At 34.5% G+C, this 17728-nt stretch overlaps 1 protein-coding gene across 1 annotated transcript in view; it reads left to right on the forward strand.

The window, feature by feature from the left end:
* Positions 1 to 7440, forward strand: part of LOC149132398 (uncharacterized) — a 76172-nt gene extending 68732 nt beyond the window's left edge. The window contains exon 2 of the mRNA XM_089363995.1: positions 7174 to 7440. Coding sequence (XP_089220121.1) covers positions 7174 to 7440 — 267 coding nt within the window. The remainder of the gene's footprint in view (positions 1 to 7173) is intronic.
* The last annotated feature ends 10288 nt before the right edge of the window (positions 7441 to 17728 follow it).

Here is a 17728-nt window from a genome sequence, read left to right on the forward strand (position 1 = left end):
ATCTGAATGCATTAAAAAACACTACATAATGTATATTTAGCTGAGCACTCCGATGAAAGTAGGTTACTGTTAGTTTCTGTTGTAAGTATTGTTGTTGATGTTATTGCAATTGTTAAACTATATCAATGATGCTGCCTGCAACGTCACCCAGTTATTTTTGCTGTTCTAAAAGAATTGCATCTCCTCTTAATAATATCAGTACGGTATTTACCCTTCACAATGTTGACGATTAAAGGAAAGTTCATTATTAATTCATAAGAAGCGCCTTGTTGTGTTTGCCAAGCTTTTACATTCGAACCAAAATAGCTGAATCATTAATTATATTGGAAAATTTATGACAATTCCAACTAACTCAACTGCTGGCATAATGGTAGAATTTAGTCTAATAAAAGTTTGGGTGTATATCACGTGTTTACTAATTGTGATTATATTAGGTGTTCCGTTACTAATCTCTTAGTCTTAGCAATATCTGTGTGCTGACAAGACCAATCTGAAACAGAATGGCACACAAATTGAATAGCATAGATTCTGATAGGTTAATATTTCACCAAGACTAAATTTTCTGAAAAGTAAATTTTCATGTTATAAGTACGTGAGTATAAAGATGATGTTGCATGTGCGCGATTGTGTGTGTGTGCGCGTGTGTCTCTGTGTGTGTGAATGTGTGTATGTATGTGTGTGTGTATGTGCGTGTGTGTGTGTGTGTGTGTGTGTGTATGTGTGTGTGTGTGTGCGTGCGTATTCTCGTACTCCGTCGGTTGCAACGATGACGGTTCCAGTTGATCCGATGAATGGAACAGCCTAGTCGTAAGACTAACGTGCAAGTGGCTGAGCTCTCAACAGACACGCATTCACCTAACGGAGTTCTCAAAGAAATCCATCCAACGTGACACAGGATACGACAAAGCTGGCCCCGTTGAATTACAGGAACAGCTCATTTTTGTTAGTTTAGTGAACTGGAGCAATGTGAAATAAAGTTACTGCCCAAGAGACACAATGCCCCACCGAACCCCCAGGTCTACGATCGCGAACCGAGTAATCTAATCACTAAGCCACGCGTGTATATATATATATATATATATATGTATATATATATATATATACATATATATATATATATATATATATATATATATATATATATATATATATACACACACACACACACACACACACACACATATATATATATATATATATATATATATATATATATGTATGTATATATATATATATATATATATATATATGTATGTGTATGTGTGTGTGTGTGTGTACAGTGTGCGATGAGATTATAGCAGCATTCACCAACTTAAACAAGGAGACCGTCCAGAAGACAACAAACAGAAATATGACATACCTATCTGTATGTGTGTGTGTATATATATATATATATATATATATATATGTATATATATATATATATATATATATATATATATATATGCATACATACATATAAATTTTAAAAAAGTGTAGTAAATAAGCATACGAATATATACCTAATACACAGACGAGCAGAAAACACAGAAGGTCACCAACCCCTCTTCAGTTATCGGCCAGAGGGTCAATGCGCAATTTCGGTCATTATCGATAATATTGCTTCCATTCTGGAGGCACCGTCAAGAAAATTGCTTGGAACAGAACCAAAACATAACTAGATGAGATGGGCTCGAGACGGGACCGTCAGTAAACGGACGAAGGACAAAACAATAAACAGAATAAAGGCTTAGGGCCACACGAAAACAAGAATTAGAATGAAAATAATACACACACACACATATTATAATAAAGGGTAAAAATCATTAATGATTTTACCAGGGGTCAGCGCGGAAATAGAAACCTTATAGGTAAATTTTACAAGTAATTTTTAATTATATACATGATTATAACAAGAGATTGGGTATAAGCCTTTCCACATGCTGAAATATAAGCCAAAAGAAACTATTACCACCTTAAAATCTCCGAGAATAACACACTGGGTTGTAGGCAAGCAAAAGAAAGATAACGACCTAAACTTTTGGTTAACCGTGTACAAGATTCTGTTTCAAGCTTAAAGTAAAAAAAATATTATCTACTCCTATTCCATAGCATACATTTACGAGTATCCACAAATACGCATGTGAGCAGCGACGTCACAACCATTATCTGTCCACACTCGTAGAAATATGCAGTAAGTATAATTCACATCTTTCATTTACAACCACGTATACTATTTGAAGACATTCTCTGCAGTTAATGCAGTTTTGATCAAGGAGTAAATTTTTCAAATATTAATTATAATAAAGGGTAAAAGATCATTAATAATTTTACCAGTGGGTACACCTTCTGCTCAGCTTGTAAGTAAGTATATATCTAAATTCTGTATGACTTTCTTCTTTCTTTTCTCTTTTCTTTTTCTCGCTCCCCCTCTCTCACTTTCTTTCCATTTTTCTTTTTCTCGCTCCCCTCTCTCACATTTCTTGGCATTCTTTCTTTAATCTCTCTACTTACCTTTGTTACCTCCCTTGTACCTTTCCCTCTGTCTCCCCCTCTCTCTCTAGTTCCTTCCCTAATTTTTCAATTTCTCTGTTCCCTACCTCTCTGTGTTCCTCCCACGTGACCAGTGCTCGGCTAAGCATGATTTTTCTTGCTTCGCTTGACAGCCGCTCGCTCAACACTTTATTTTCCTTCTCCTGACATTCGTATATGTTTGTTGACTTACTCCTCCCGCCAAACTGCAGGCCGAAAATTTTAAACCATCATCATCATCATCATCATCATTATTATTATTATTATTATTATTATTATTATTATTATTATTATTATTATTATTATTATTCAGTTGTTTTATCTTTATCACGTGACTTCACTGTACTACCGAGCGCAGTATGTGCTGTAGTTTGGGCATGTGCTTAGGTATGTGCTGTAGTTTGTTGTGATGCTCTTATAGTTACTGTATTGAAAATGTTTTACGCAGGATATGTGCCATGCCTAGTAGTGCTATTTTCTGTATGCTATATGCACTTGTAAGTCTTAGTGTTTCTGTTATGCATTCGTTTGAATGTTTTTTTATCATACCTAATGCATCTACTATGATAGGAATTGCTTCTGTTTTTATACTCCACATTCGAGCTACCTCTATTTCTAGATCTTTGTATTTTGAAAGTTTCTCCGTTTCTTTTGGAGACACTTTTGCCATCTGTTGGTATTGATACCTCAATTGGAAAGCATTTTTTTTCTTGGTAATCTCTGACAACTATATCCAACCTATTGGACTTAATTTCTCTATCTGTGTGTATTGGCGCATCCCAAAGTATGGTTGCTTTCTCATTTTCTGTCACCTTTTCTGGCGTTTGCCTATAGCATCTTGTTTCTGTTTCTTCCAGTGTATGTATGTCCCAACTCTGTCGTGTCTGTGAATATATTCCTTCTTAGCCAGGACTGGGCAGCCAGAGATAATATGATTTATTGTTTCTTGTCGATCTCCACATATTCTACAGTTACTTGTTATATTTCTTTTCATTATGTGTTTTTGGTAATTTCTGGTGGGGAGGCTCTGGTCTTGTGCAGCAATTAAAAATCCTTCAGTCTCTGCTTTGAGTCCTGAGCTTCTCAGCCATTGCTGGGATTTTTCTCTGTCTATTTCTTTCGCATTTTTTAGTTTAGCCCAGTATTTACCATGTAGGGGCTTTTCTTGCCATCGTTTTATCATGGTCCGTTGCTGTTCTAGTTTTAGTTTGGATTTCATTTGTTTTATAGCTTTTCTTCTTCTTCTTCTTCTTCTTCTTCTTCTTCTTCTTCTTCTTCTTCTTCTTCTTCTTCTTCTTCTTCTTCTTCTTCTTCTTCTTCTTCTTCTTCTTCTTCTTCTTCTTCTTCTTCTTCTTCTTCTTCTTCTTCTTCTTCTTCTTCGTATTTGTTAGGTAGATTGATTTCTTGTTTTATTATTATTATTTTCTCCTTATCACAGGTTTTGTTGGAGCTCCTAGAGTCTTGCATGTGTAGAGGGCTTACTGCCTGTTGCCTACGGTACCATGCCATTCGTTCTTTTCAGCTATCTAATATTTTCCCGATTATTCTGGCCGTGCCAAGGAGGCAAAACTTTTGTAACAGTTCCACTGGGCCCTCTATTCCAATTTCCTTTGTATTCCTCTTTGATGGATTCTGATACTGTTCCCAAGGACCCAACACTATTTGGCACTATCTTCACGTTCTCCATTTTCCATAGCCAGGCTATTTCGTACTTAAGAGGGTTGTATCTATTTATCTTTTCTTCTTCCTTCTTGCCTATTCGTGGGTCAAAGGGGTATGCAATATCAACTATATAGCATATGTGGTGCATCTTATCCACTACCACTAGGTCCGGTCTGTTATGCCCTAGCACCTGATCTATTCAGATTGGGAAATCACAGTGGATTTTGCTAGTGTTCGACCCTGCCACTCTATACGGTCTGTGCTCACACCACGTCATACCTCTCTTTAGCCCCCGCTTTTCGTACAGTTTCCAATGTAGCACTTTCACTCCCTGGTCGTGTAGCCACAACTTGTAGTGATTTTGGGCAAGTATAGGGCATTCGTTCGTGATATGGACAATAGTTTCATCCACTCTATTGCAGTCGCGACACAGCGGAAACACTTGCTCATTTCTAAGGTTGACTTGCTCATTCCTAAGGTTGGCCAGTTCGTGGCCAAGGCTTGGTCCTGCGCTGCCAGTATAATGCTTGCGGTCTCTTTTTTTAGGGTTCTTTTCATCAGCCGAACCCCTTTTTTCTTTTTCTTTATGTTATGCACATGTCACTTTTTATTTTGCAGTTTATACCGTGTATACATTATTTAATTTTTTTTTATCATTTCATTATTATATGTAAACCCCCACACCTAATGTCTCTCTCTGTATTGTCCTCTTTCATTCTTCGGCCTTGTGGCAAATAAATGAAATCATTATTTTGGCCTTTTACAACAATTTCCGGTTTATTAGCTTTGATGGTTCTGTTTGTATGTACAGGAAAGTCGTTACATTTGTATGTGCAGGAAAATATTGACATTTTCAGTCTCAGTTACAGACTCAGGGTAATGTTTATAACATTTGTCAACAGTTTTGACTTTATTAGGCGCTGAGCTGGCAGAATCTTTTGTACGCTGGACGAAATGCTTTGCAATGGTATTTCGCCCGTTGCTACGTTCTGAATTCAAATTCCGCCGGGGTCGACTTTGCTTTTCGTACTTTCGGAGTCGATAAATTAAATACCAGTCGAGATTGGGGTCGATGTATCGACTTGTCCCCTCCCAACAAAATTTAGGCTTTGTGCCTATAGTGGAAAGGATTATTATTATCATATTATTATTATTATTATTATTATTATTAATAATAATAATAATAATAATAATAATGATGATGATGATAATAATAACTGGCCAAGGTGTCACACAGTGGCATCTTGGACAAGTGTCGTCTACTTTAGGCTTGGGCCGACCAAAGCCTTCTGAGTGGATTCAGTTGACGGAAACTAAAAGAAGCTCGTTGTATATATATATATATATATATATATATATATATATATATGCGTGTGTGTGTGTATGTGTATGTACACGTGTCTGTGTGTTTGTGTGTGTTTTTGTGTCTGCGGCCTAGCTAGGGCACCATATGGTGACCTGGCTTGGCCGCAGTTTAATGACCGAAACACGTAAAAAATAAAAGGTTTAAAGGTATATATATCTGAGTACACTGTACTTTGTATATACTGTATACACCCACTAGCACATCTTAACGTTTATATATGTATTTATTTAATTCAATCTGCCATATATATATATCTCTACAAACATGGGCTTGTGCTTGTGAACAAAGTTCTTTAATTTAATTTTGTTTCCAATAAAACAAATAACTATGTTTTGCGAAATAAAGTAATCGTTATCAATAAAATCTGTATGAAACAAAATACTTTCTCTCTTTTCTGTAGAAGTTTCAAATCTACAGGCAACATTTGTTTATCTTGTCAACTAAAAAACAACAAAAGATGATCTCTTGGCGTCAAATAATATTCAATATAGTGTTAGGATTTTTATAAAAAGAATTAACAAAACACCTAATACATTTGGCTAAATACAATACTGTAATTCAACATCAGTATGAAAATGAGATCTTGTCGTGTTACTAATTTACCCAAGAGAGAAACTCTATATTATCATTTATTAATTATTTTTTATTGTATGTACACATATTTTGTGAATATTAGTGTCATTAGTTATATATAGTTACAAACGAGTCAATAAACGGTTCACTGCATTTAACATGGAAATAGTTACAGGAAAAGCATCTGCACAACTTCCCTGGAACAATTAGCATGAGATATTTTTTGAAGCACTGATGAAAGTGGTTTCAGAGTCCAGACAGAAACCAACAATAAGTTTAAGGGAACAATGTATATATATATATATATATATATATATATATATATATATATATATATATATATTTGTCGAACCGCTTCATAATAGATATTTCAATTTGTTATGTATTTTTTTTTTATCTGATCTTTTTGTTAATGATCTTCTATAAAAATGAAACAATATCAATCAATTTACCATTTCTATCTACGAAGACCAAGAAGAAAACGCCGAAATAAGTTGTGTGAAATCACTCGAGGAGACACATCTACACCGACGGATACACACGAACCACTTGTGTAGTAGCCTACGCCGAGGAATCGATGGCAGATGGGTTGAAACGATTGTAGGGATCAATAAAGTTAGTTTCTCGTATCTTCCACTCTCCGCCTCTCACATTATACACACATACACACACACGCACACACACACGCATGTATAAATATATACATACTCATGTACATATATATATATATTTACACACACATATACATATATGCATATACATACATATATACATATACATACATATATTGTTTATCTTGCTTCAGTCATTAGACAGCAGCCATGCTGGTCTTCGAAGAATTTTAGTCGAACGCATCTACCTCACTACTTATTTTGTTTAAGCTTGATACTTTTTCTATCGGTTCTTCTGTCGAATTTCTAAGTTACGGGTACGGAAGCACAACACCGGTTACCAACCGGTGATTGGCGACGACCATAGACACACATAAATACATACATATATCATATCTGTTATTGATATCATATGATGCACGTATTGTGACACTTGAAAATCTCCACCAGAGGAAAGAGATCAGTAATGATCTTGCCCAGGTTCATGACCATGAAATTAGCAACATAATTAGTATAGTTAATGAACTTGAGGAAAGGTATCAAATAAAAGCCGATAAAGAGCATTGGCAAAATCTATTTGTCACAGTACCAGTTCACGAAAAACAAACCTTAGAAGGGATTGATCATGTCAAAAGCTTGGTAAAGTGTACCGATAAGTTTATGACATTCTATTTGGAAAGCTGTTTCCATGCAATTCAAGAACGAGATCTCCGCTAAGTACCTGCTGCATAAAAGGCAGAAAACATTGAAAGACAAGAAATGTAGGACGTGCATGGCCAAAACTGAAGATACCAACCACAGTTTTGCCAAATGTGAGAGTATATTTTCCATATATTACCTTCCCATGAGGCATGATGCGGTGACCAGGACAGTTAGGAAGGTGTTAACGAGTAAGGGAATACCTAAAGACGAAGTCAACTATATTGAGACCGATGGGTCAGGAGAATATTGGTGGAAATAAAAAATTAGAATAGTCACCAAGTCAAAACACAACCGATGATATATTGTGTAAATGACAAGGAAAAAGAGTTATGATATGTTGTGGAAGTAAGCTGCGCTCTGAACACGAATGTGGTTACTAGAATACAAGAGAAAGAGGACATCTATGGACAATTGATAGAGAGTTTGCAAATCCAGTACCCAAGATATACTGCAAGCTGATAACTATTATTATTGCAGCAACAAGTGACATACAAACCCATGTTGAGCAAAGATTAGCTGAACTTGGGTTCTTGGGGAGAGAGCGCAGATCCTACAAATGGTCATGATATCAATGACAATAGAAAAACAGCAAGACCTTCTTAAGGTAAAAATGATGGGCAAAAAACGATGCTTTCCTTCCTAACCTTAATATCAAGCAGGTGGGTGATCAAAATTTATTCCAAATTAAAAGAAAGCACCCCGCCCCACACACACACACACACACACATATATATATATATATATATATATATATATATATATATATACGACAAGCGACGAGCTTCTTTCAATCTCAATTTGCCAAATACACTCACAAATTTTTGGTCGGCCTGAGGCTATAGTAGTAGACATTTGCCCACGATACCATGTAGTGGAACTGAATGCGGAACACTACGCCTGCACAGGCAACTTCTTATCATACAGTCATGTCTGCGCATCTATATATACATATGATCTTGTGTGCATTTATGTTGTTGAATATATATTGTATATACATATACAAAAATGCGCACACACATATATCCAAGCACGACAGACTTCTGCATAGTTTTCGATTATCAGATTCAACTCTTAAGGAAATTGGTTAACCTAAAGTTATGGTAAAAATCACATCACTATCCAAAGAAATCGAGAATTAAGATTGAAATCGAAACGAACAAATTGAGAAGCAACTTGTTTAACCATTTTCCCATGATTAAATAATACAGTGTTCTGTGTATGATAGAATACGTAGAATTTAGTAGAATGAAATGCAAAGCGGTATCGATACAATCTGAACATTCTTTTACAATAGTAACTATTGTAAGATTTATTCTGGTGCTCAACTGTTTCTAACAACACAGTTGCTCCATATTATTATTAAATAATGATAGCTACAAAATATAGGCTATATATGTATATGATGAATGACATTGTATATGATCATGCCTTTCTTAAGGGTGCTAATGCAAGTTGTTCTGCATTGATTAGAAACTGTTTTACAAGAGATCAGTGAACTTAACCATTATTATAGAACTCACGTATATTAATTATTTAAAGCTAATGAGATTTTTGCGCCATTGCAGTGTTGAAGTTTAAATTCGCAGGGGAGATAATTGTAGAAGTAATATCATTTAACCTTCTCCTATGTCTTTCTTCTAAGATAACATTAAGATGATTAAGCATGGAAAATGTTTTTGCTTATAAATATATTCAAAATGCAATATATGAATTATCTTAACTAAATCCGTATACTCATTTGGTAAGTGAAGGGGAAACAGCCAACTATCAGATTTAAGACTTTGATGTAAAAATGGGAAAGAAAAATTAAATAGCCCAGCATTGATTGAAGAGCTTTGGTCATATTGAGGCAACGTTTGTATATAGTCTTATTAAAAGCAACAACAGCATTGAAATGAGGAATATGTAGAAGCATATAAACATATGCAAATGCATATATGTATGCATACACATATATGTGTATATGTGTACGTGTATATAGATAGATAGATGTACGTATATGTAAATATATGTACATTTATGAATACGTATACACACACTCACACACACACACACACACACACACACACACACACACACACACACACACACACACACACACACACACACACACACACACACACACACATATATATATACATATAATATATATACTCAAATATATGTATTTATATGTTCATGCATATATACATATGTGTGAGTATGTATACGTATGTATATGTGTGTTTCCCTGTATGTAAGTACAAGGTTTGCTATTAAGATTACTAGCAGGAGTATTATGAGGAGATATCTAGCTACCTGTAAGTTACTTTTGCACAGTAGTTTAACATCCACATTTTTAAGGATAATTTTATTTGAATATCGGCGAGTTTTCCCTCGCAACACTTGAAATATTGGTGTCTAGACACATATAGATCACCTTTGCTGCATCGCCCTGTTCCTATGATTATTTTGTCGGTGTGAGTGTGGGACATTGTATATACAATGGTGTATTGTTATAGGAAATGTTTCAAACTGACAAAATTTGTCATCTCTATGGTAGGATTCGTCTTTTATCTTTTACTTGTCGCTAGACTGTGGTCATGTTGGGGGGGCATCGTGTTGAAGTTTATAGCCTGATACTATTGAACTTGTTTGTCGAACCGCTATGTTACGGGGGACATAAATGCAACAACATCGGTTGACAAGTGGTGGTGGGGACAAACACAGACACAAAGACACAACACACACATCTACGACGGACTACTTTCAGTTTTCGTCAACGAAGTTCACTCACGGGGCTTTGGTCGGCTCGAGGCTATAGTAGAAGGCACTTGCCCAAAATACCAAAATTAGGACTGAACCTGGAACCATGTGATTAGAGAGCAAACCTCTAACCACATAGCCACACCTGGATATTCATTTCATTATATGAAAGAGAGTTGGTATGTTCTTGTATCAGGAATACTGTTGCTTCTGCCCATCCATATGATTATTATCTTTATTAGTCCTAACTCAGAGTTAAAAAAATGAAGAATTTAATTTCCATGGATAAAAATTAGGAACATCTTGGAAAACGTTACTGTACCCGCTTTCCCAATTGTTTATCAAGTGCTGAAGAGATATACTAGTAATCATCAGGGCATTTGATGCAATTAGCCTTATCAGTCCACTTAAATTTTGGTATTGCACACATGGCAGAACACGGATCAAATGCTAACGAATATTTATATTCTATCTCTACAATCCTGAGTATATCATAATCTTTTATCCGGGATCGATTAAAAAAATACAAGGTATGTACTGAAAACAATTCCACCTAACATCATTTTCTGCTAATATAAGACAGCGAGTTTTCTGCTAATATAAGGCAGCGAGTTGCTAGAATCGTTAGCACGCCGTGCAAAATGCTTAGCGTCTTTTCGTCCGTCTTTACGTTCCGATTTCAAATTCCGCTGAGGTCGACTTTGCCTTTCATGTCTTTCGGAGTCGATAAAATAAGTAGCAGTTGAAAACAGAGATCGATGTAAAGTAACTTAACTCTCCCTCAAATTGCTGGCCTTGTGCCAAAATTTGAAAGCAATATAAGAACACTTTCAATCACACTATGTTCTCACCGATTCATGACTTCCATTATTTTCTGTTCATCGTTGAAAATATTTTAGTTTTCTTAAGTGATAAGTGATTTAGGAAAAACATGAATGGTAAAGATACCCATTTCTTTATCGAATAAAGTATGAAATTAACTCATGTACTAAAATGAAATACCCCAGCATCCGAGATCCATCCCAGTTTTGAGCTTCTCATTCGTTAAAATGATCAGCGAAAGATGTATGCCACATGATTTCATTGCCTTACACTTACCATGTTCAATTTTTATTATTGTGTAAGAAATAACATTATATAGAAAGGTCCTCATAAACTAGTACTTAATATACTGGTAGTAAATACAGGATTTTAAAGTTTCAGTGTTGAGAGTTTTAACAACAGTTAGAATATTTTTGCAGTTTTATTTAGTCATCGATATTTCCTCGCTAATACTTATAGAGATGTTGCACGGCAGGATTATTGTGGTAATAAAATTCACCAGTCAGTTTGCTTTGAAAATCTCTTGAGATGAGTTTGAAGTGATCTTGCTTACAGAATCGGATTACGTAATTTTTACGACGCTGTTCGATTTCTTAGGATTCGATGTTTAAATACGGACAAATATGCTTAGCCTTTCATCCTTCTGGCATAGATTAAATTAATGCGCTCTGTTCAGACTGATCCACTATTCCCCGTTCCATTATAAAATGACCTTATGTATTTTAATGGGAAGAAAATCATTAGAGAGAATGAAAATTTAGTTGTTCATCACTACCTCTTAACATTGTATGCCATTCATGAAAAGCTTTGTTTTATTTCTTTACATAAAATATTTATAAGAAGTAATTCCTTAACATAGGTATGTCGAAGTGTTTACCATCAAATTACCTGGAATCTTATTATACTTCAGGAAAACAGTAATATGTAAGAATAAATGAGGGAAGCATAGAGAAATGAAGTATTTTTGCCCACAAAATATCATATCACTCAAGTGAAAATATATGTAAAACTATGTATATCTTTGATTTGTTTGAATCATTAGACTGCATTGAACAATTTTTACTGGAGTGAATCGACCTCAGCACTCTTCTTTATTAAAGCATGATACCTATTCCATTAAACACTTTTGCTGAACTGCTAAGTTACGGCCACGTAAGCACATCGACACCAGTTGTTAAGCAGTGGCAGAGTCAAACATAGACACAAGGGCACCCACCCACCCATATAATACACACACACACACACACACACACACACACACACACACACACACACACACACACACACACACACACACACACAATTAATCAAAGGTCATACTAAGTACGTCTACCTTCTGGAAATGACAGTCAAAATTCTTATTCAAATCGCCAAAATAGTCTGATAAAAACTGCGGAAATCAACCGTCCGAAGGCAAACGAGCTAAGACAATTTCCCAGCATATATTCAAGTATTTGAACTCACGAGGACCGGTTTCTGCACTGGCATAATAGCCTCTGCTTCCTCAGCACATGTTATCATTATAGAGACCCCCAACCCGTCGTGTTGAAGTCTGCGCTGCAACTGATTCATTTTGCACTGAAATCAATACGCTGGGAGATTGTCTTAGTTCATTTTCCTACAAACGGTTGATTTCTCTAATTATTATCAGTATATTTTGGCGATCTAAGGAGTTTTGATTGCTATGTCCAGCAGGTAGACATACTTAGTATGTCCTTTGATTAATTTTAATCCTTCATGTATTTAATGCTTTTGTGGGGGTCTGCAATCGCCTATATTGTTGATTCTGTTATTATCATTTTTAAATTGTTAAACTAGATAATAACAGAGTCAACGGTGTCTTCGCAAATTAATTTCTCCTGAATTACTTTGTCCTCGTGGTTGATTTGCTCCGTATATATATATATATATATATATATATGTATGTATATATATGTGTGTGTGTATGTGTGTGTTTGTGTGTGTGTGTGTGTGTGTGTGTGTGTGTGTGTGTGTGTGTGTGTGCGCGCGCATGTATATGTATATAGTGAAATAAGGATTCAGATAGTATCAGGTACTTGAAAAGATATGCACCAGGCAGGATTGGATAAACCTGTGGTTCCGGCGTATGTTTGGTAAGTATCAAATTGTATATTCCGGTTGTGTACGCAAAGAAAACCGACCCTATGATTATTTAGCACATATGGACTGGTCCAAAGCACGCGTTACGTTGTTAGTAAACACTAGGGTGCTCGACAAGTCGTAAATCTCCTTGGTATAGTATAATCAAATGAATAACAGACAATGGATAATTGTTAGCAGCTCGTTACAGCTGTTTCTTATGCAATTTTAATAGAAGAATGAGAACATTACTCCATTACAAAAAAAAAAAAAACCGTCATCATCAGATGAAGCGTAATTTTACAAACAAAAGAATATTCCAAGAATACAGCAAGGACGTGACTGAAGCTTGTCGAGGCAAACTATGAAATGAGAAAATGACCAACAAAGTTGACCGTTGTGGGCATTAGTGGGTGGAGTCAGGTGAAGAATATAGTTTTTGCAAGGGTGTAATATTAAATTTAAGGTCAGCAACCCGGGTGAGATAAGAGTCTGCTAGACTGGTTCTTTGGTAGCCAAGAGTGAGGTGTAGATGATATTTTATTATAGTAGGCTTAGAGAAGTGGGTAGCTGGGAGAGAACCGAAATAAATTAATTGTCGTGTTAACCGCGATTGATTTATCTGATAAAGTGGAAAGATGTAGGGCGTTGCTTTAGATACGAATATATTATATGAGTTAGTGGAGACTGCTTGTAATATTAGGACATGTCTGCTTGGAGAGGAAAAACCTCGTTGTAATAGTAGAGTACTGCTTATCATGACGGAATTCAAAGAAAAAAGGGATTATATAATAAACTATACCTAGTACAGATTTAGAGGAATACCAGATCGAATATGAAAGAAAACCAACAGTAGGAAATATTTTAAGGGTTAACAATTTGGAATGTTATATAGGTGGCGTTGGTATTACTTAATTAGATAGTATAATCACCCTTGTGTGAATTTGATAATGCAACTCTGGACAATAGTCGCGGGTTTGTATGGTGTGTTCCATCTATCAATTAACAAGCGCAACACAAATAATAATATCTTTGCATAAGGACTACTTACTTAGTGGAATTGGAAAAGAACAGGTTAGGGTGTGCAGGCTGCTACTTCTAGGTAAGATGTTTTTGCTATCGTTATTGCAGAATACTGGGTACACCACAAACAGAATGGTTAGCTCCTTCAATATAGCATTTCATGCAAGTATAGTAACAATGGAAGGAAGTAATGATAAAGAACAAAATTAGAAGGACTCAAAACAATTAAGCAAATAATTCGACTTTTGGGTCAACAATAGAGGGAGTAAATTATATTGGCTCTAGGTAAAAGCGATTATAGAGGTTGTTTAATGCTATTAAAATATTTAAAGGTGAGGGTAGCCTTACGTATACAGGAAAGACGAAGGCCTAGTTCATTATTTATTAGACCTTCATTATTTGGTCACTTTAAATTTTCAAACAGCTCCATGCCGCAAAGCCTGCACTCGTATCTTTTGTTTGAGTACGGCTCAGTAAACCTAATAATGTCCCAAATCAATTCAAATTTAACACTGTCATCCTTGATCTCTCAAAACTTCGTGGTTAGAGAAGTCCTGCCTGCCTTATTTCTTAATTTAAACGAAGAATAGTGGTCATACACTTCTTCTTTCCATGTATATACATATACATATATGCATATCTATATCTATCTATCTATCTATCTATCTATCTATCTATCTATCTATCTATCTATCTATCTATCTATCTATCTATATGTATATGTATGTATATATATATATATATATATATATATATATATATATATATATATATATATATATATATATATATGTGTGTGTGTGTGTGTGTGTGTGTGTGTGTGTGTGTGTGTGTGTGAGTGTGTGTGTGTGTAAGTCGTCTAAGAGTTCATAAGTCAGGAAAAAATGCACTCGCTATATTTCATTCCAAATCGGTTACCTCCGTTGAGTCCCTAGCGCGAAACCGATTGGTAAGATCGGCCATAATAGATTTATAATACTGTACACTTCGGATACTATATATATATATATATATATATATATATATATATATATATATATATATATATATATATATGTGTGTGTGTGTGTGTGTGTGTGTGTGTGTGTGTGTGTGTGTCTGTGTCTGTGTGTGCGTGCGTATATCTATCTATCTATCTATCTATCTATCTATCTATCTGCAGTTGCATGACTTCGCCGTATCCTTGGAAAGGTGACTGAACAGATTCCAAACATTGCCAAAGGATAACCCATAACTATGCAGGGCACTGACATCACTCCGTGTGGTATTTTCAAAATACCTGCATATATGAAACATTCAAATAATATTTTATAAATTGAAGTTTTTGGCTTATAGGTAAGGTTCTTTTCTTTAGATATCTATATAGAATTTGAGGTATATTGCGAAACTCCGTGAGCAGTTACAATATTCTATCATGAGGCAAGTTTTCGTTTTCTAAAACAGTTTTACTGAACAAATTTTATCACAATGTCTGTGATAAAATACTTCAGTTTGGCAGTGAAAATATACGTTCCACGTAAAAATGTTCTAAAGAATTGTTATGCTTTTTGTTTGCAAGTCTTATTAATATTTTTATGCGTGTATTCTGAAGTTATATCTATGGAACAGAATTATATTAGTGAAAGTTTGTTTCCTGTGTTTATATTACGTTGATACAGAATACTAAAGAAAAATTCTTCACTAGATGTGACAGTAAATGGTGTATCTATCTATGAAGTCTCTATTCACTACACATCTACACTATAGACATACTAACTCCTACTAAAATTGTCATGAACTACAAACATTTACTTTACAACCTTACTGTTTACGTCTATCTAAATTCTAAATATTATTATATCTTTTAGTTTTGGTTTAAACTTAAGCCGAGACGTGTCTGTTGGAGTGAAACTAACCTATTTACTTATTCCTAATTATATCGAAACTAATATTATCTTTAAGATGTCTAAAATGTAAACCTTTGGCAAAAAAGTATGTATATATCGGTTAAGAAATATAAAACAAAAAAGCCAAAGACAATATGAAAGGATAGCTTGGCATACATAACAGTTAAAAATACATCACGCCAAGGATTCTCCTGAAAATTAAATCAGAAGCGTCGAAAACTAAATGAAAGCGAAAGAAAGAGCTGGATAACTAAATGTAAAAATAAAGAGAAAACTGGTAAAAATAAAAGAAAAAAAAAGGAAAATATACAAATAAAGAAAAGAGAAGCATAAATGTGAACAAAAAGAAAAATCCAATTTTATGAAAAGAAATAAAATACAATAACATTAAGCGAAGATGGAATGAAACGAAAAATGGGTAAAAATAGAAAATGTAAAGTAAATTAATAAATATATAAATAAAAGAAACAATAGGGAAAAAAAGCAAAGTGGAGCAATAAATAAGTAAAGCTAAAAAGAAAGGTAAATATAGAATAAAACAACAAGGGAGACAATTCTGTCAATGAAACGAAATCAAGTTTATGCTTTTAATTTTTTGTCAGCCATAAAGCTTGGCTAATCTATTTTGTACTGTTTTCTTGAGTTTGCAGCCATAAATTTCGCCATACAGCCAATCTGCTATACTATACTTTTCCATAAAAACCAAGAGGGTGAAGGCTCTCTCACTCTCTCTTTCTCATTAGATCTCACTATATATACATATGTACATACATTATATATATATATATATATATATATATATATATATATATATATATATATATATACGTATGCATGTGTATATATGTATATATACATATGTACATACTCATGTGTAATATACCCATATGCATATATATATATATATATATATATATATATATATATATATATATATATATATATATATACACATATATATCTTTACACATCTTATACGCCCACATATACACAGACACACATACACACACGCACACACTCACATCTACACTAGAATCTTCTTTTTCACTTCATAATCGTATGGTCAAAATATATTGCAAACACTGATAAAGTCGATAAATTTTGGTATGAATATATTCTTTATCTAAGAAATCGATGAATATCCTTTTATCTAAGGAATCTAAGATATATACACACATAAATTTCCCTATTTCTTTACTCTACATTACATAAACCATGACAGTATGGATTGTAAATATATACACACACACACATAAATACATATGTGTGTGTGCGTGTGTGTTCGCGTGTGCGCGTATGTATTATATATGTGTATATGAATTCTATCTATATATCTATCTATCTATCTATCAAATGCATATAATGTGTGTGTGTGTGTGTGTGTGTGTGCGTGCGTGCGTGCGTGCGTGTGTGTGTACGCGCGTGCGTGTTGTGTGTGTGTGTGTGTGTGTGTGTGTGTGTGTGTGTAGAGTGTGTGCATGGGCCGACTGAACATCTCTGAAACCGAACAATAATGTTTATAGTGCCTTTCGAAACATTCACCATTAAGTATTCTGGCTCACGCTTACTGTTATAACACTTCGACTTTGTAACGTACAATTCCTGAATTGTTCCAGTTTGGTATTTATTCCCAAAAGAGTTATAACATCTTCACAGAACGGGTTGTTATAGAAAACTGAGATGAATGCTATAAAATTATAACGCCGAATGTATTGTAATTATATCCT

The sequence above is a fragment of the Octopus bimaculoides genome, chromosome 15 (genome assembly GCF_046866305.1).
Source record: "Octopus bimaculoides isolate indiv1 chromosome 15, ASM4686630v1, whole genome shotgun sequence".
Taxonomy (NCBI): Eukaryota; Metazoa; Mollusca; class Cephalopoda; order Octopoda; family Octopodidae; genus Octopus; species Octopus bimaculoides.